Genomic DNA, 21,147 nt, shown 5'->3' on the forward strand with positions numbered 1-21,147 from the left:
AAAGCTAGTAGATTAAAAGTTTTTATTATATATTGTGTAATATAAATTTGATCTATAAAATAATCTATTTCTTTTTTTTAATTTACAATCTAATATCATATGTTCTGCGGATCCTAATTCTCCACATTCACAACAGTTTGTGTCTGACAGTCCTATTTTATGTTTATGTTGTGGAACTAAGGAGTGGCCAAACCTAAGTCTACATATATATGGTATTAAGACCTTGTTGTCTTGATAGTCACTAAACCAGCTTTTAGATGGGATCTCTGTTTGGATGGTTTTATAATACAGTCCCTTTTTGGAATTAATATACCATTCTTTCCAGTTGTTGATTTTATTAATATTAATATAAGCATAGGCGTCATTTAGTGTTAACATATATTCATAGTTAGTATCTAATTCTGTAGCACTCTTTGCTAGTTTGTCTACAATTTCATTATTTTTCAAATTGCAATGGGCTTTTATCCAACAGAATGATATTTCTTTACCTTTAGATTTAAGTCCAATAACGTTTTTTATTATTACTATAATGATATGATTGTAATGTTCAGTCCACTTCTCCAATTTAGTTAGAGCACTTTTGCTATCTGAAAGTATCACGAATCTATCATTATTGTTGATCGTTGCCATGTACTACATTGCTCTTAATATTGCTATTAGTTCTCCTGTAAATACCGTGGTATCTGCATCTAGACCTATTCGTTCTCTCTATTGTATTTTAGGGTCCCATATAGCAGCACCAACCTTAGAGTTAATTTTTGAGGCATCTGTATAAATTTGGTAATATTTTGGGCATACTATTTCTATATCCGTATTAAACATAGAGTTCCTTAAATTCACCGGGAAACTCGAGTAATCTCTCATATAAATTGGCTGTATATTAGGAATACTATTTAGATATATTTGAAATATGGGTGATATTCTTGATGTGTATAATTTATTTTTAAATTGGCGCAAGTTGTTGTAGGTTTCAACAAGTAGTAAAGTAGATTTTTTCTGCCAGTATTCACTCGTTAGATCATGTATAAAAAGTTTTTGACACTTATCCACTATTAAACTCTCTTTAGCAATGGTTTTAATTATAAACTTTTCACATAGACTTTTTCTTCTTAAATGCAGTGGTGGTTCATTGCACTCTATACTTAAATTAGATGCCGGAGTGCTTATTAAAGCTCCGATACATAATCGAAGGCATTTATTTGATAACACTTCTACTTTTTTTAGGTGAGTTTTGGCTGCTTGGTTGTAAAATATGCATCCGTAGTCTAAAATTGATCTTATATATGATCTGTACATTATTAATAAAATATTAGCATCTGCTCCCTAAGTTATGTGACTTACTGCTCGTAATGCATTATAACCTTTTTCAGCTATTGTCACAACATATTCAATATGATCTTTCCAGCTCATTTTTCTATCTAGTATCATCTCCAAATACTTAACTTTAGGTTGAACTTTAAACTGTAAGTTTTCCATTTTTACTAACTTTGGAAATTTTTGTTTTCTGGAAAATATGCAAACTTGTGTTTTCTTTACAGATATCTTTAAATTTAACTGATCCAAGTCATCAAGTAAATAATTATATACTTCATTTATCATGTTGCAACCATTTTCTACCTCCTCTTGGTCTACGTAAATACATATGTCATCTGCAAACTGTAGTACTTTACCTTGGTTACTATTTACTATGCTTTTACCAATATCCGAAGTATAAATAGCATATAATATTGGGCTTAGGATACTTCCTTGGGGTATCCCAGTGTTTGTTATCCTGGGGCCCACTAGTTTGTTCTCAATTTGAATATACAAAACTCTATTACTGTACAGTTTATAAATTTTCCAGCACAGTATATCTGGGATTCCTATTTTCTTCATTTGTTGATATAGTATTAATAAATTAACATTATCATAGGCATTTTCTACGTCTACAAATGTAGCCACGACTGATTTATTCTTAGAAAATGAGTTATAGACATCCAGTATCAAGTGTGATAAGTTTTCCATTGTTGAGCATGATATCCTGAATCCAAATTGCATTGTAGAGAGTAGGGAATTTTTCTCCAACCAAAATTCTAATCTTTGTTTAATCATTCTTTCTAACGTTTTTAAGATACATGACGATAGCGAAATGCCTCTGTATGAATCTGGACAATATGCGGGTTTATGTTGTTTGAGAATTGGGACTATAATATATTCTTTCCAAGAGTTTGGAAATTCCATGCTTTATATGATTTATTATATTCAGAAATTGTATTTTTTTTTTGAATAGGTAAATTATATAGCATACTATAGTGAATACTGTCCTTTCCTGGAGCTGAGTTGTCGTTATTTTTTAAACAATTTTTGAGTTCTTCCAAATTAAATATTTCTGTTAGAAATGTACTGTCTTCGGTGATTGCATTCGTTGCATTGTTCGTTGTACACGTAATTTCCTTCTCGATGACCCAAGGTCTCGCAATTTTGTTAAAGAATAGTTCGGTCCAATCATTTTCTACTATTGGATTATTAGGTGGCTTATAGGCATTTTTTAATTTTCTAATCTCACTCCATATTTTACTAATCGGTGTATTTTTATTTAAACTATTACATAAATTTTTCCATGAGGCTCTTTTACTATTTAAAATAATTCTTTTTTTATTAGCTTCCGCTTGCTGATATTTTAAATAATTTTCGTGATTAGATTTTCTTTTAAATTGTATAAAAGCCTCTTTTTGGTGTTTAATAGCCTCCCTACATTCATTGTTCCACCATGGTTTATTAAATTTTGGATTGGCCATTTTTCTCTTCTCTGGGATGCTAATTTTACTAGCTTCATTTATAGAATCGTAAAATATTTGATATTCTTGTTCTATATTTTCTTCTATATTATCTTTTTTTTTTTTCATTGTTTAAGAGATCAGAGAAAACTGCCCAATCCGCTTTTTTAATATCCCATTTAATTCTATTTCTAATTATATCATTATTATCATTATAGGTATTTACGTTACTATCAGGTATAAACTCAATAACTACTGGATAGTGATCTGAACCCAGACTTATATTTTCGGTGTGCCAATAGCACGTATAATAGATATCTCTTGAGCAAATTGTTAGATCTATAGCAGATTTACTTTTATATACGGAATTCCGAATTAATGTTTCAGAACCATCATTTAAGAAATTAAGTCCACATTCTTCCATAGCTTCAAAAAGATTTATTCCTTCGCGATCAGTTTTATCACATCCCCATATTTTATTATGACAATTCAAGTCTCCTCCCACTAAAAATGGTTTGTTACAACTATTAAAGAACCTAACCCACTCATTTTTTGATACACATAGTTTAGGCTTTGCATATACTGAGTATAAATTTAGAATATTATTTTTTAAATTGACTTGTACTGCAATACACATTACATTATTTATTTTATAAAAATTTAAGTTATTCCAAAAATTAATCTTTTTTTTATTAATATTGCTACTCCTCCATAACCGCCTGGTCCATCTTCGCGAAACATATTATATCCAGAAAAGTTTATGTTTGTATTTGGTTTCAAAGAAGTTTCACTCAGTAATATAGCTAAAAATTTATTTTCAAATATATATTTTTCAAAATGTCCCTTATTGTGTATTATCGATCGTGAGTTCCATTGTAAGATTTTTTTACTTGTTAGATCCATTTAAAATTTTTTCTAAACTGTCTTTAAATTCTTTCAAAATTTGTTTATTTTCTGTAGGCAAAAAATTTTTACCTAGAATATTTTTAAATATTGTTAATATATTTTCACTAAGATTTTTGTTTATCTGAGAATTTTGTGTTATTTGTTTGTGATACATTGGAATGTTCTTAGGAATTGGTAGAGGCGGGTACTCAGAGGTCCTAGGATTTGTCAAGATATTTTCATGTTCTTCCGAATATGGATAAACAGACTTATTTTGTGTAGCTTCGCTCCATTTTCTTTTTGTTGTTATTGTATATCTATTACCTACATTTGATGTTTTTAGAGCTGATGTGTAGCTATTATTGTATTTTAATTTTGCTTCTTCAAATGCCATATTTTTGTTTACCATAAGATATTTAATACCCTTTTGTTTCTCAAATTCAGGACATTTTGCTCGGTCTAATGCTGAGTGTTTTCCAAAACAAAATATACAGGTAGGCTCTGTTAAGTCGCATGCTTCAGATTCATGTTCTTGTCCACATTTTCCGCATCTTTTTTTTCCTCTACATTGTGTCGTAACATGACCATATCTTATACAGTTGAGGCACTGTATTACTCTAGGTATATAAGGTTCTACCTGGTATATCATTCTCTCAATGAAAACTTGTTTTGGTATCATTTGTCCTCTGAAAGACACCACTATAGTACCCGTCTCTATCAACTCGTCGTTTGATTTTCTTTTCATCCTTTTTACATTTAATACCTTAAAATTACCGTATCTACAAACAATAATGTCTTTTAATTCGTTTTCTGAAATACCTTTATCGACTCCTTTAATTACACCACTTTTTTAACTAAAAAGTTTGGAATGTACAAGTCATAATTTTTGTCTAATAGGTTTTTACTTTCTATTAAGATATTTGCACTTTTATAGGAGTTACATTCAATTCTAACTTTATTTCTACCAATGACGCTAATATTAACTATATTATCTTTTATTGTAGGTTCTGCATTTAGTATTAAACGTGCTGTTGCAATTTTGTGTAACTTACCAATATTTCCATCTTTATTTTGTAAATAAACAAAATATGGTCCTTGATCTCCTTGTGTATATTTATTTTTGTTATGTGTAATTAACGACTGATTTACATTAGTACTATTAGTATCGCTTACCTGAAAAGTTGGAAAAAAGTTTGTTTGTGGTTTTAATACCTGTGAAGCCATGAAACTTGGACTTGTATTTTCACTTAGCTGTGTTTTGTTTTCTTCATTATCCAAATCCATAGTACTAAAAATATTAATGTTCTTTCCTCGATCGGGTGGATGGCCTTTACCAATTGTATTTATTTCCATTTTAAAATTTTAATATTTTGAACACACTGAAACCGATCTCACACTGAGAACGATCAATCCGCTTCGAATGCTAATTTGACAAATATATACTTTTTCCAAATCAAGTTTTTCAAAGATAATAATTTTAATTTGCGATAATTACCAGAGAAAATTGATTACAACACAGTATCTACTAAAAAACCGCCAAAATTCAATATTTTTCAGAAGAGATCTAAAAAATTATAATAACTTTGACAGTTGTCAGAATGACAGTGTATATATATATATATATATATATATATATATATATATATATATATATATATATATATATATATATATATATTGTAATGATGTTTTGTTTGTGAATGATGTTTTATGAGCAATGAGTGTTTATATATAACATAAATATAGGGTTTTTATCGCGGTTCTCAAAGAATTAGTTTGTAAGCACTTTTTGAAATTATCTTTATTATATCTATTATGAAACACACATATATATCTAACGTAGACAATGTAAATTTAAAACAAACTATCTTTAAATTGAAATTCTTATGAAACTAATTAAATTATATAGACAATGTAAATTTAAAACAAACTATCTTTAAATTGAAATTCCTCTGACACTAATTAACTAATTAACAAAATTTGGTACCTTTCTGTCACTGAATGCCTAAATGAAACTGTTCCCCAAAAGATTTTGTCTTCGTTGTCAACCTCGGTTATCCTTCTTTTGTAAACTTGCTCTGCCAAATACTCCACAATGTTTTAATTATCAGCTTCCACCATTTTAGAATATTTTTCTTCTTAATAGTATTTATAAATCAGTAAAATATTGTTTTTTCTTCTTTTCTATTTATTCTTCTTTCTAATAATCTTTTTTTCTCTTCCAATCTCCAATCACCATATATTAACTCCAATCCAATATACATTAACTCCAATAAATATATCTCCAATCACAATATACAATATATATTAACATAATTTTTAATCTTCAATAATATTCTCTTTATTCTGTTTCTTCATCTTCATCTAATATACCAAATCACTGATAACTGTGTATCTTGACTGAACTATTCTGACTTACTGAACTTACTGAACTTACTATCTTACTATATTAAACATCTCACCAACTGACTGACTTTACTATATTGAAAATCTGACTGACTGACCGACTGACTATCTGACCTTACTATATTAACTGACTGACTTTCTGACCTTACTATCTTAAAATTACTGAACAACTGACTCACTTTCTGAACTACTGACCTCTTTGAATCCAAATCACCTCATATTTATATCATTTTTTCTATTCACGAATGTTCTTGAAAAAATATATGTTCGAATGTTTTCTATTTCATAGACATAACCATGTTCGCGAAGATTCTACCGTGAACAAAGGTTAAATTCTGTCTATTGACATCCCGTTTTAACATTTCTAGATAGTTCCTTTCCATTCTATATAGAAGATTACTATTCTAACTAAAATTCTATCTAGAATTTTATGGAAATTTAGGCTTTTCAGATCAGAATACAAATTTATATATAAATTACATCTTAAATTAATAAATAACACTATTTTTTTAATCCATAATTCTATATAAAAGTTCCTATTACCCAATTCACTTAAGTGTATACTTGGTTGCCTACAAAGATGGCTCACTCAAATATATTTACAATATTATAATTATTAAAATAACCAAATACATTGCAACTTAAACACTTTTTAAACTTATTATTATGTTAATTTCTTAAGAATGCCCTCATATAAACACTTTTTAAAACTAATATTATCTAGTATATAACATAAATTATTTTTTTTAACACTTTCTTTTTTTCTCCTATATTTAATATCATCTCAATACCCCAAAATTAATTTTAAAAGAAATAATTCACTTATTATTTCTTTAAATATTAATTTTCTTATCTACATACCTTAGTAAATATAATAAATTAAATAATTCAATTTTTTATTTAAAATTGTTTTATTAAATACACCCCTGTTCCCTGTCTATGTCAAACTGTCATGTCAAATGGAGCAATGGAGGCTATATCAGAGAATAAAAATATAACCTAATTCTCTATATTGTGTTCTGTTTATTTATAGAGAAGATCTAGGTAAACATTTCCGTTCAAAAGGCTTTCATCAATATGAATTGTAAGTTTTACACTTTCCATATTATTTTTAGAAAGACATTTATAGAATCAATTTAGTATCTAACCCCAAATTATGATTTTTAGGGCACAAACAATTTCCATATGGACAAGATCAACAAGTATGATGTCAAATTGATTCACAACAATGAAATCTACCATCTATCTCTCTCAACAAATCAAGTCTATCTTATGAATATCTTATAATGAAATGGATCTATCAGTGAACTGTTAGTGTTTTTATTATTTAATGCTATCAGTGTTAAAAATATAAAAGACATTATTTAATCTCTTCATGATATTTGAACATATCATTGATATGAAATATTCCTCTAAGTCTATTATCTGCATCTTTCAACACATAACTATTTAGTCCATTCTGATTTTCGATTCTATATGGACCTTCAAACATTGTTGTAATTTCTTACAACGGTTTTCTCTAACATTACTCTTTCTAAGTGAACGAATTAACACTTTGTCTCCTTTTTGAAATGTGATTGGTTTTTTTATTTTTCGATTTTGTCTTCTGATATATTTTTCAGCTTTCCTCCTAATTCGGTTATTCACTTTCTGCATTACTTGTTCTAACATATCCTGATTATATTCACTAATCCATTTTCTGTTTCCTATATGGTCAAACATTAAGTATTCTGGTACTTCCTCTGTATTGGTGGTATATGTTGCTGCCATGTCTCATGCTGATCCTGGCATACTATCCTTAAATATTTTATAACTTCTTTGATATATACATACAAAGACTAACCTCTTTTCTTTGATATATCTTTCTGCAGGATTTGCCTGAGGATGTCTGATACTTGTAAAATGAATGTTGATTCCCTTTTTCTCACAAAATGCCCGAAATTTTTGGTTGTTAAAATATGTAGCGTTATCTATTATGCAATTTCTAAATGGTCCTATTTCTTCGAAAAATTGATTAATATATAATTTCAATGTTTTAACATTTGTTCTTGAGCAGGGATATAGTTTAATAAATTTTGTATATAAATCAACTATCACTAGTATATGCTTTTTTCCTGTTGGACTTGGAACTAAATTTGAGATGAAATCCATGGAAACTGTATTTAGTTTTTCATATACAACATTAGATCTATATGTGTTCTGGTTTTTGAAATTTTTTTCTTTGTTTATTTGACATATTTGGCATTGGGTAGTAATTTCTTTTGCTATATTTATGTCATTCTTTGCAAAATAATTGTCCCTAAATAGCATCCATAGCTTTCTTGAACCAATATGCATGTAATTGTTATGTAAATTTTTCAATATTTTCCTTGCCAAAGTTCTACTTATTACATATACTTCTATGCCATTAATTATTTTATAATACACCCCATCTTTCCTAAGGACTTTTTGTTTTTTATCCAAATTGATCTGATCTCTTATGATTTCTTCTTTAGAATATAATTCAGTGCTTTCTACTAACTGATTTATTCCAATTTTAATTGTTCTCTGCCCTTTTTGTGATGTATTTTCTAATCTTGACAAAGCATCTGCAACTATGTTGGATTTTCCAGAAATGTATTTGATTTCAAAGCTGTATTCACTCAGTATTAGACTCCACCGGTGAACTCTACTGTTTCCATATTTGTTATTTAATATAGATGTTAAAGCTTGGTGATCTGTTTCTATAGTAAATTCAATACCCAATAAATAAAATCTTAATTTTGTGACACAGCGTATGATACTTGCTAGTTCTAATTCTGAAACTGAGTAACCCTTTTCATGTGGCTTTGTAATTCTTGAAATGAATTGTATCGGGTATTTGACCCCATCATGTATTTGTAATAATACCCCTGATAATCTCTCTATGGATGCATCTGTTCTTAATATGAATGGCTTTGTGTAGTCAGGATGGTATATTTTTAAATTTGACAGAAAAATGTTTTTGATTTCTTGGAATGCTAGTTCTCTTCTCTGATCCCATCTCCATTTTACACCTTTCCTCAGCAGTTCAAGTAATGGAATTTCTTTTGTACTTAGATATGGTATCATCCTTTTATAATAATTAATTATTCCAATAAATCCTCTTAAAGTTCTTAAATTGTGTGGTGTTTTATATTCCTGAATAACCTGTGTCCGTTCTGGATCCATTTCGATTCCCTTAGTGTTAAGTTTATAACCTAGATATATTACTTCTTTTTGAAAAAATGTACATTTTTCTTGATTTATTTTTAGTCCAACTTTGTCTAATCTGTTGATTATAATTTTTAGGTGTTTCTCGTGATCTTCAGCCGTTTTAGAAAAAAATTATATATCATCAATGTAGTGAATTACAAAATGTTCATATTGATCCAGAATATCATGAAGACATCTACATAGAGCACTGCAAGATGATTGAAGTCCAAATGGTACTACTTTGAATTGATATACTACTCCATCTATCTGAAATCCCGTATACTGTCTACTTTTTCTTTTTAGAAGTATTAACCAGAAACTATGCTGTAAATCGATTTTAGTGAAAAATGACATTCCTGTAATTCTTCCTAGTATTCCATCTATACTCATTGGTGCTTCAAATTGCTTTTCAGTAATCTTGTTAATATTCCTTGCATCCAAACATAACCTGATTTCACCTGATCTTTTACGTACTACTACTATAGGGTTTATGAAACGTGTATCTGCCTTCTCAATGATTCCATCTTCTAACATATTATTAATCGTTCTGTTTACTTATTCTCTATATTTATATGGTATTGGGTATGATTTTGTTTTAAAATCTTTTTCTTCTTTAACTTTTATACTATGGATGTAATTTTGTGCAATTCTATTTTCTTTATTGACAAGTCCCTTGTGTTGCTGCAATATGGAAACGACTATTGATTTATATTCTTCAGGGCAATTTAAAACTTTTATCACATCTTCTTCTTTACAAATAAAATTATTTTTCATTATGTACTCATTATTCCTTGCTTCCAATTTTACGCACTCCACCTCGTAGGCACCTATCTGCTTAAAATTTCCATTCCTTAAATATTCACTACAATTATTCTTTACATTCTTTTGGGACATTTCCCTATCATCAAAATACATTTCTTCTTCATAAAGATCATTACTTTCTTTTAATAATATCCTATCAACTCTTATTCCTTCTTCCACCTCATCTTTCTGCATAAATTTAATTATTTGCCCTTCCAAAGTTACTATTTTTTCTTCAAAATCTATCTTTACTTTCTTCTTTTCCAATTCGTCATTTCCCATTAATATATCAACACATAAATCCTCGACAACAAATCCTTGCATATTAATTTCTTTATTAAGAATATTAATTTTAAAATTGGCTAGTTTATTAATTTCACCCAACTTCTTATTATTTGCACCAAAAATTTTAAATTTTTGGAATCTTTATTATTTCTGATAGTTTTAATGTATTAAAAATAAAATTCTCCGAGACTAAAGTACTTTCTGAACCAGTATCTATCATAATTTTAATCATTTTATTTTTGGCCAAAGCATTTATATAAATTAAATTAATAAATTCAATAATTTTATCTTCATCTAAAGAAATAAATTCAGAAGGTTTTTCATAATAGCAATGGCAAAAATTGTAATTCAGAAAGTTTACTGAACAAAATTTTGATTGTTAGAATTGTCAGATTGTGTCTGACCACTTGGATCTAATGTCCTATGTCTTTCCCTACTATGACTTCTACTCACATTTTCTTGCCTTGTACTATTTTGTTCCCTATCTTCGCAGCTTCTGTTTCTTCGTACACAATTTACCTGTCTGTTGTAATTAGGTCGTTCTGTATTTCTTCTATTGTTAAAATTTTGTCTATTATTATTAGTATTGTTATTAAAATGTTGTCTATTATAACTAGTATTGTTATTAACATTCTGTCTATTTTGATTATTGTTATTGTTATTAAAATTTTGTAAATTATTACCATATCTAGTATTATTGTATGATTGTCTATATTGTTGATAATTATTCTTATTATATTGAAAGTTATTGTTTTTTCTGTTATTATTATTATTCATCCTAATATCATTGTTATCATTATTACTTGTCATATTACCTCTTTGTATTCTTTGAATAAAATTAATCAAACTCTCTATTGTTTGAATATTTTGTACAGTTACTGTTTGCACAACATCGGCATCAAAATGTCTAGATACATTTAAGACTGTTTCATCCTCTCTAAGTGGTGGTTCTAAATATTTTGCAACCGTTATCAATTTTAATGCATAATCTACCATATTTGATCTTAAATTGTGATTATACTTTCCAAAATATAGAACTTAACTAAATTTAGCTTGCTCTAATTCACCCTAATAATAATTTAAAAATTTATTTTCAAATGTTTGAAAATTATCTAAATCATTTTCAATACTGGCAAACCAAGTTGCCGCATTGTCACTTAATGTCATTTTAATATAATCTTTAATATCATTAATATTATTCAATAATCTTAATTTATGTTTTAAACTATGTATGTATACTCTAGGATGTAGATTTTTTATATTACCAGAGAATTTAATCCCAGTCTCATTTGTTAAATTTAAGTAAGGTCTCCCTATGTCTTTCATTTGTGAAATATCATCTATTCTCTGTTCCACATTTCTTATTTGATTATTATTTATTTGGATATTTTGTTGCATATATTTTAATTTTTCTTCTGCCTTTCTCCTGTCTTGGTTAATTTTTACTTCTAAGTTACATTTCTGCAACTCTATTTTCTGTTCTATATCTATCTTATTATCTTGAATAATCCTATTTACTTCTGTCCTCTCATTTTCTATCCTTTTCTTGTAGTCATGCCGTATATTTTTTATTTCATTTGCTACTTTTTTCTCTGCAGCTTCAAGTTTTTTATCAATTTGTTTTTCTTTTTGTTTTACAATTTTATTATTATTATCTTCTATTTTCTTTTCTAATTTTCTATAATTCTCTTCCATTTTCTGTTCCATTTTTTCATGTCTTCTTTGATTTCTTTTGAATTCTCTTCCATTTTTTTTGTATTCTTTTTCATTGTCTTGTTCATCTGCATGATTAATGACATCAAAGCTGCCATATTGACATTTTCCTCTCTTTCTGGATTCATTTCTGCAGTATCTTGTGGAACTTGAACTAAAATCTCCCCTTGTACAGGTTGTATTTCTACTTTCACATCTTCTTCATCCTTTTTGCTTCTTGTACCTTTCTTTCCTTGAGACATTTTGAGACTTTACTTGTTCAAATATAATTAAAAATAAAATCTATAGTTTTTTCTTTCTAATGAAAATTAATTTAATTATATGAGAGCACTTATCTTCCCAAACTAATTCTTTTAAATAGAGAGCCCCGCGGTGGGCGCCAAATTGTAATGATGTTTTGTTTGTGAATGATGTTTTATGAGCAATGAGTGTTTTTATATAACATAAATATAGGGTTTTTATCGCGGTTCTCAAAGAATTAGTTTGTAAGCACTTTTTGAAATTATCTTTATTATATCTAGTATGAAACACACATATATATCTAACGTAGACAATGTAAATTTAAAACAAACTATCTTTAAATTGAAATTCTTATGACACTAATTAAATTATATTAACAAAATTTGGTACCTTTCTGTCACTGAATGCCTAAATGAAACTGGTCTCCAAAAGATTTTAATCACCACTCAATGTCTTCGTTGTCAACCTCGGTTATCCTTCTTTTGTAAACTTGCTCTGCCAAATACTCCACAATGTTTTAATTATCAGCTTCCACCATTTTAGAATATTTTTCTTCTTAATAGTATTTATAAATCAGTAAAATATTGTTCTTTCTTCTTTTCTATTTATTCTTCTTTCTAATAATCTTTTTTTCTCTTCCAATCACAATATACAATATATAATAAAATAATTTTTAATCTTCAATAATATTCTCTTTATTCTGTTTCTTCATCTTCATCTAATATACCAAATCACTGATAACTGTGTATCTTGACTGAACTATTCTGACTTACTGAACTTACTATCTTACTATATTGAACATCTCACCAACTGACTGACTTTACTATATTGAAAATCTGACTGACTGACCGACTGACTATCTGACCTTACTATATTAACTGACTGACTTTCTGACCTTACTATCTTAAAATTACTGAACAACTGACTCACTTTCTGAACTACTGACCTCTTTGAATCCAAATCACCTCATATTTATATCATTTTTTCTATTCACGAATGTTCTTGAAAAAATATATGTTTGAATGTTTTCTATTTCATAGACATAACCATGTTCGCGAAGATTCTACCGTGAACAAAGGTTAAATTCTGTCTATTGACATCCCGTTTTAACATTTCTAGATAGTTCCTTTCCATTCTATATAGAAGATTACTATTCTAACTAAAATTCTATCGAGCATTTTATGGAAATTTAGGCTTTTCAGATCAGAATACAAATTTATATATAAATTACATCTTAAATTAATAAATAACTCTATTTTTTTAATCCATAATTCTATATAAAAGTTCCTATTACCCAATTCACTTAAGTGTATACTTGGTTGCCTACAAAGATGTCTCACTCAAATATATTTACAATATTATAATTATTAAAATAACCAAATACATTGCAACTTAAACACTTTTTAAAACTAATATTATCTAGTATATAACTTATAAATTATTTTTTTTAAACACTATCTTTGTTTCTCCTATATATATATATATATATATATATATATATATATATATATTATATGTGAAAATAGTCACCTTGAACCACTCAAGGGTTACCAACACTTTGGTTCGCAATATCAGTTCCTATTTCATCATCCTTTCAGCAAGCGTTTCCATAGAGATAGCTGACCATGCACGGAGATCAAACTATAGTTGTAAGAGTTCTCACTGACCACTGGTAGTGTGTGTTATTAGATTAGGATGTAAGTACTACAAAGAACTCAGAATGTCTGACGGCTGTCTGTTGCTTATTAGGCTTTAATTTGACATTAGAATTACAAAAAAAAATATATTTAAATACTGACAAGTTCTTGTCACCACATTTAGAACACTAAATTATACTACATGCACCCGTCCCTATTTTTGAACAAAATATTGCAACTATCTGGGTTTATTTTTAGCTCCAGCTGATTTACAGCTAGATTGAAAATCTGAATTTTCCAATCTTGATTCATAATTATCATCAGGTTTTTGAACAGATAAATTTTCTGTCTCATCTGGTATTGATTTAGTAGTGGAATGCTCTAGTGTTATTTGGACTTTCATCTTCATCATTATCGTGATTCAATAATATAACAGTTGAAGTCAACAGTAAACTTCGTATATAGTGCAGAGCACCTGGTAAAGCAGTTTCCCATTTAGTCATGTTTAAATTTTTGGTTTTAAATGCTAGATTCACCAATTTTCATATAACTCATTGTATCTTTCGACTTATCCATTTTCTTCATGGTTATATGGTGTTGTTCTACTTGAACATATTCCTTTAGAGTGTAGATAATTAATAAATTCTTGTGAAATAAAGCTAGTTCTCCTGTCAGATTTTATATATGCTGGCATTCTATATAAACAAAATAGTGATTTGATCTTTGATTGGTTTGAATTGCCTTTCTACCAGATAATGTCTTCATTTTTTTAATACTTCAACGCATATGCTTCTTTTTCAATTGCATAATGTTTCCATGCAGAATCTGTGGGTGTACGTGTGAAAAAAGCAATGGGTTTTCCAGATTGATTGCTTCACTTATGTAATCATAGACTGCATGCGATACAAAATTGATTAAAAGCATGCACTTATCTTTATCTTCTAGCGATTTATCTTTAGATTCACTGCTTTCCAAAAAATTCTTGAATGTTATATACCAATGTTTGAATTCTTTGGTGGAAGTTTGACAGTTTGGATCAGCCTCTAGTTTATCTGGTCTAAAGTACTTCTCCATTGTAAATTTAAGCGAATAAAATTGTAGTAAAATGCCTTTTGCAGAATTAGGCTTTTATTCACATAAAACTTCACATAAAAATGACAAAACAATTATTTAAATACTGACCAGTTCTTTCACAACATTAAGAACACTAAATTATACTACACTTGGCGTGTATTATTAATATTTCTTGTAACACATATAACATTTTTTGTAACATTTTTATAAATAAAGATTTTATTCTATATTTTATTCTTTAATTTTTTTAACCACTTTGGCATTTTAAAGCAGGAAAATAAATATAGCCTCAACATAATAAGAAATCCCAAAAAGTATACGAACAATATTTATTATCATATAGGATAAGGATTTTTCTTGTTATTTTAGGATAATATTGATTTTCCTTTACTTTAAAATAAGTTCACAATCCTAGGTAATATTCCTAAACTTTTGAATTTAGCGCCATGTATATATAGTTACGCGCCCTGCCACTAGGTGATGCGCCAATCATTGTTTTACTCGTTAACACGGGAGTTGTACTGCTAGGTGGGAATGTGCTATGGTAGACACTTTGTCTCAGGACCAGCAACCTCCAGTAGAGTCTTATGTTGCCATGTTATCAATTCCAATTATAACTTTAACATCATAACATATAAGATCCAATAATGTAACTTAAATTTAAATTAATAACATTTAACGGGTTTTTACTCAAATATTTAGTGGCTTAAAACATGTACACTTAGTAAGTATTAACCACATTTTGTATTAACCTTGGTCAAAATTTTAAATTTCATGTTTTCTTTAATTAAAGTGGTTATATACTTTCAGGACACACTGATGATGGAATATAGATTCCGAAAATGTTTTGTAGTGTAGCCCGATTGGGTGTTTTAATTATATACCTTTTATAAAGGATTTTTAAATAAATTTTTTGTGACACATGGTATACAGCCAGCTACAGGAACTTAGTTTCCTTGTGGACATTCTATCATTGTTGCTCCACAATATTTCATCAGTTTATTTGGCTGGCTGTAGACTCTCTCCTTCTTTATCTGGGCTTGGAAGTGACAACAGTTCTGTTGATCTACTCGATCTACCCAACAGTACTACACGGAAGTTTTTCACAATTATTATTGGTACAGCTGTTTCGGCAAAGTGCCTTCTTCGATTAATCTATTTTTGGTATGTGTTTACACTTTATAGTGTTTAACTGTATAGTTTGAGATGGGGTCTCAAGTTGGTCATTCAGAATTATGTTTGTATTTTTTAATTTGTTAATTGTCATAGATTCTAATAAAGCTAGCTAAGGCCTTTATTTTTGAACTGAAGAATTTGAAATTCGTCATTAAAAGAATGATTATGATCTTGAAGTATGTAGAATCTGTTTTTTATTATTGAAAGCCCTTTTAGGTTCTGCTATACGTTTGTTAAAATTCTACCAGTTTGACCGATATTCAAACCCCATACTAACACGACTATACACAATTTATCATCCCTACACAACATAAATTGGCCTACCATATCATGTTACATATATTAATAGAAATTCCGACGTTAAAATACAACTTTGAGATAGAATTAAATATCATTAAGCAAATAGCAGAAAATAATAGATACAACGAACAAACAATTTGAAAAAAAATTTAAACCAAAAACTACATAAGAACACTACATACGCACTTCACTTTCTAGTCATAATCATTCATAATTATTCTTTTAATGACGAATTTCAAATGCTTCACATGCAAAATAAAGGCCTTAAGCTATTTTTATTAGAATCTATGGAAATTAAATCTAACAAATTAAAAAATACAGACATCTGAAACACCAACTTGACAAACAGTTCTTCCCTTCTTAACTTATTCAGTTAAAGACTATAAAGTGTAAACACATACCAAAAATAGATCACTTAAGAAAGGCACTTTGCCGAAACAGCTGTAGTAGCAGATAAGATATTACAATAAATTTTGTGGAAGTTTTAAAAACAAAGTTTTCAGTGATTTATTATTATATAAAATGAATTTCCATCAAGTAACGGTCGAATCCATCACTTATATATTATTGGAGTTAACAAAAATATATTATTTGATAAAAAATATACACCTAATTTTGAATAACCAACTTCTCGTCTCATGAATCTTTTTTAAAACTAAACTTCTAAATATCTTAAAAATCCACTCTTAAAATTATCATACAGATTTTACATCACTTGTGAAAGGTATGTTTACTATGAAGTTGTTCTGTGTCATTGATAAATTTTATATGAAGAAGTGTTTGTTACCTATTTAATTACAAATTATATATAATTATTATAAATTACGTTCTTAATTCCAACCATATTTATTTTAGATTATCCCTATCACCACAATCAGAATTATCAGTGGCAGCTAGAATAAGTGAATTGGAAAAACAACAGAAATATTCATATTATGATCCAGAGAAAAAACATAAATTCCCTGATCCTACACTTAAAGCTATACAGAAGAAAGCTCTGTTGTCATTTTACGAAAGACACAATAATCCCAACAAAAGTTATTGGATATCAGAACCACAGCTTCCCCACACAAACCACATATATACCCAACCTCTTTTAAAATTAAAAACTCAAATGGCGTCTAGACGAGCTTCATCGGCCTCCGATTATGCGGGGAATAACTCCAAAAGGAGTAGTTTGGCATCTAATAAAGAGAAGATTGATCTTATATCACAAACAGTTCCTAGACATCAACATAATAATTCATGTGGAAGTTTATCGACCGATATCTTAGGACCTATTATAGTGGGTTCTGCAATATCCGTTGACGACTACGTTCCGGATCAACCACCTGAACGACCTCCGAAGCATCCTAATCTAAGAACTGCGTTTCCAGACTTATTTTTAGACCAAAGGGTTCCTAGTCCAGATTTACCACCTCCCTCCCCACCTACGGTTTTGGAAAATGAAGTGTTTAATAATGATGAACCTTTTCCCCCACCACCACCAGAATGCAAAAGCGATTTGCAGGAAGCATTTAGTGATACAGCAGAAATTTGTACTGGATATCAAATTCCCGCTCCACAAATGCCTTCGGAGTTGGAAATCAAAGTTATTGAACAAACAGTAGGTGGGTACAACAATTTTTATTTATTCTCTCAGCATAACCCACTATTACTCTCTATAGTTATTAATAATAACCTTATTTTTAAGCTATTATCTTGTGGAATTTTACATTTTGTAATTAATATATGATACAATTTAACTACAATTGTAAAATAAGAACTAATTTACTGGACATTCCTCTCCGTAGATCAAAAACCGTTTTCAAATGATGCCAAATATAAAAATACCCCGCATGGTAGCCGAAAATATATACTGAATTTATAAGGGCGCATCAATGAAGCGAAATCACTATACCAAAATATATATATTTATATTTTTTTTGAAATTGTTAAAATTATAAAATGTTATAATAGTTATTTATTGTACAATACGATAAAATTGTACTTTATCTTCGAGAGCGTTTTTTAGCGTCGAGACGTCAGTCGAGACGCTAATTATGCTCGAGAAGATAATGCGATTTAATCGTCGTGTGCAATACAACATTTTTTTTCTATAGCAAGACTTCAAGTTCAGGTGAAAAATAGAATTTCAAAGAAAATTGTAATTTTTAGCACAAAAATCGCAATTGTGTTGCTCCGTTGCTAGGGATATGAATTACTCTGTCAATAAATGTCAAACAAATGTTACGTTTTGGTTTTTGCGGAGAATATTGTTGCGTTTGTTAATTATGCTCGAGAAGATAATGCGATTTTATCGTCGTGTGCAATACAACATTTTTTTTTCTATAGCAAGACTTCAAGTTCAGGTGAAAAATAGAATTTCAAAGAAAATTGTAATTTTTAGCACAAAAATCGCAATTGTGTTGCTCCGTTGCTAGGGATATGAATTACTCTGTCAATAAATGTCAAACAAATGTTACGTTTTGGTTTTTGCGGAGAATATTGTTGCGTTTTGTGTACAAATGAATAAATACGAAATGGACGGAATATCATCTGTTGCAGAATCTTACATTAAAGAGTCAATGAGCATTAAGATTGCTGTATCCAAGTGTATACTTGGCGGACCAGAAAATCAATCCAGTACCTCGAATCAAGTGTTTAAGCAAACGAGTACAAGTTGTGATGCTCCAAAAATAGATATTTCTAATAATGTTAATTGTAAAATTTCAGTTGTTTTTAATCCTTAATGTGTTTGAATTTGTAAATTTTATTGAATAAAAAAAAGTTAAAACATTTTATCTACTCTTGCTGTTAAAGTGTCACTTTATCTACCCTTGCGGTTAAAGTGATACTTTATCTACTCAAAACAGTTGTTATAGCAACACTTTAACATTAGCTATGGAAAAAAGTATATTTAAACATCTGTTAATTCCAGATTTATTTATTTGAGCGAGTGTGCGTGTGCGTATGCCTGTGCCTGTGCGTGTGTGTTTGTGTGTGTGAGGAGAGAGATGGCAATAGACAACGAATTTTTTTGCCACAGAAAAATGCTACCAACTTGAAATGTATAGTCTCCTCGTATTTCGGTGAGACTGTAAAAATATATTTATCTGTAATAAAAGCAGGCCAAAAAAATTAAAATAAACGTACTCTACCAGGAGTAGTTATTAACTGCACACTTATCAATGACTGTAATGTATAATAATACAAATTTTTAATATTCTCATCAATATTTACATTCAGATGTACCTGGTATTATGTTTGAAAATATGGGCAGCCACCCAGTTGAAGTTTTCATGGGCATATATCGGCAGACTTATGCATCCTTCGGGTAAGATATAATAATATTTGCCTGAGCGACCGAAATCATAAAGTAGTTTATAAGAAAAAATTACGTTTCAACCGCCCAGTGGTTTACACTTGGGTAGGTAGGTATAATATTTTATTTTTAAACCAGTAAAATTAGATTTTACGAAATATACGAAGAATATTTTTAGTATAACAATAATAGCTTTCGGTTAAATTCAAATGGAGAACTGCAAGTGAGTTTGGTTGTGACTTCATCAGTGTTATTTCTAAACTTCTTTTACCATTTTACGAAGATACTTTTAAAAGGTGGCGTCCGCAGTGTGATAATAATTCTGCAACTGAAGAACCAATGCAATCCTCTTAATCAATTGGAAGATTTACAAAGCTGTGTAGTAAACGTAAGCGATATGTCCAATACCTCTCTAATGATGCCAAACCTATGCTGAAACATGTTTATGAAGGACTGTGTTCTGAGTTGTCTAAATCAGAGGCAATTGCAGAAACATATTTTTTACCAGAGTGTCCAAAGTAAAACCTGCTACGAGATTATAGGAGGCACATCTTCTTCTAGACAGAGGAGAAAGGATTGTGACAAATTCAGACAAATAGAACCGCACTTAATTGAACCTATAACCAGAACAAGATACAAAATGTATGCCGCTAATATTTTTCCAACTATTGAAAGCCTTCGAAGTGAATTGGTTCGAAATGACATTCTCATGTGCACCAACAACACTTCGATTATTTGTTAAAGCTAATAATTTTCAGTACAAAACTATAGACAAGCGCCAGGCACTAATGGAAAGTACTACAATAATTTCTTTAAGAAACAATTATATCAGGAAGATAACTAGAGTATCGAAAAATGAAACGAAATATTGTATCATGTGTATGATACTCATGTGTATATATGTGATACTATTGTATCATGTGTATGACACCATGAAAAAAAGTTGGACGATTAATAACAAAAAGTGTTCTAATTCAGTACCGCCCAATAAAGGACAAAGAATTATAATTTTACACTACGGTAGAGAAAATGGATGGATCGACGATGTATTATTAATATCTGCAAAATAAAAATTAAAAACGCGTATCTAAAATGATATAGATATATATATATATATATATATATATATATATATATATATATATATATATATATATATATGGAGGCTATGGAGAAAAGAACCCTGCGAGATGGAGACTGGAATGACAGGGAAAATTGGAGAAAACGGTTGAGTGAAGGAAGACAGTGAAAACTGTGGAAATCCTTAGTAGTAGTAGTATATATATATATATATAATGAACCAGAACTATTTGCTGACAACGTAAGGAAGTAAACATTAAATATTGGGTTTGCAGCA

The 21,147-nt window shown here is 29.1% G+C and overlaps 1 protein-coding gene across 2 annotated transcripts in view; it reads left to right on the forward strand.

Annotated features, from left to right (window-relative positions):
- Nucleotides 1-21,147, forward strand: part of Shrm (shroom) — a 1,116,164-nt gene that overhangs the window by 418,787 nt on the left and 676,230 nt on the right. For both annotated transcript variants that reach the window (XM_072540517.1, XM_072540518.1), the window contains exon 6: nt 17,342-18,096. In XM_072540517.1, coding sequence (XP_072396618.1) covers nt 17,342-18,096 — 755 coding nt within the window. The remainder of the gene's footprint in view (nt 1-17,341; nt 18,097-21,147) is intronic.

Source organism: Diabrotica undecimpunctata, chromosome 8 (genome assembly GCF_040954645.1).
Source record: "Diabrotica undecimpunctata isolate CICGRU chromosome 8, icDiaUnde3, whole genome shotgun sequence".
NCBI classification, from domain to species: Eukaryota; Metazoa; Arthropoda; class Insecta; order Coleoptera; family Chrysomelidae; genus Diabrotica; species Diabrotica undecimpunctata.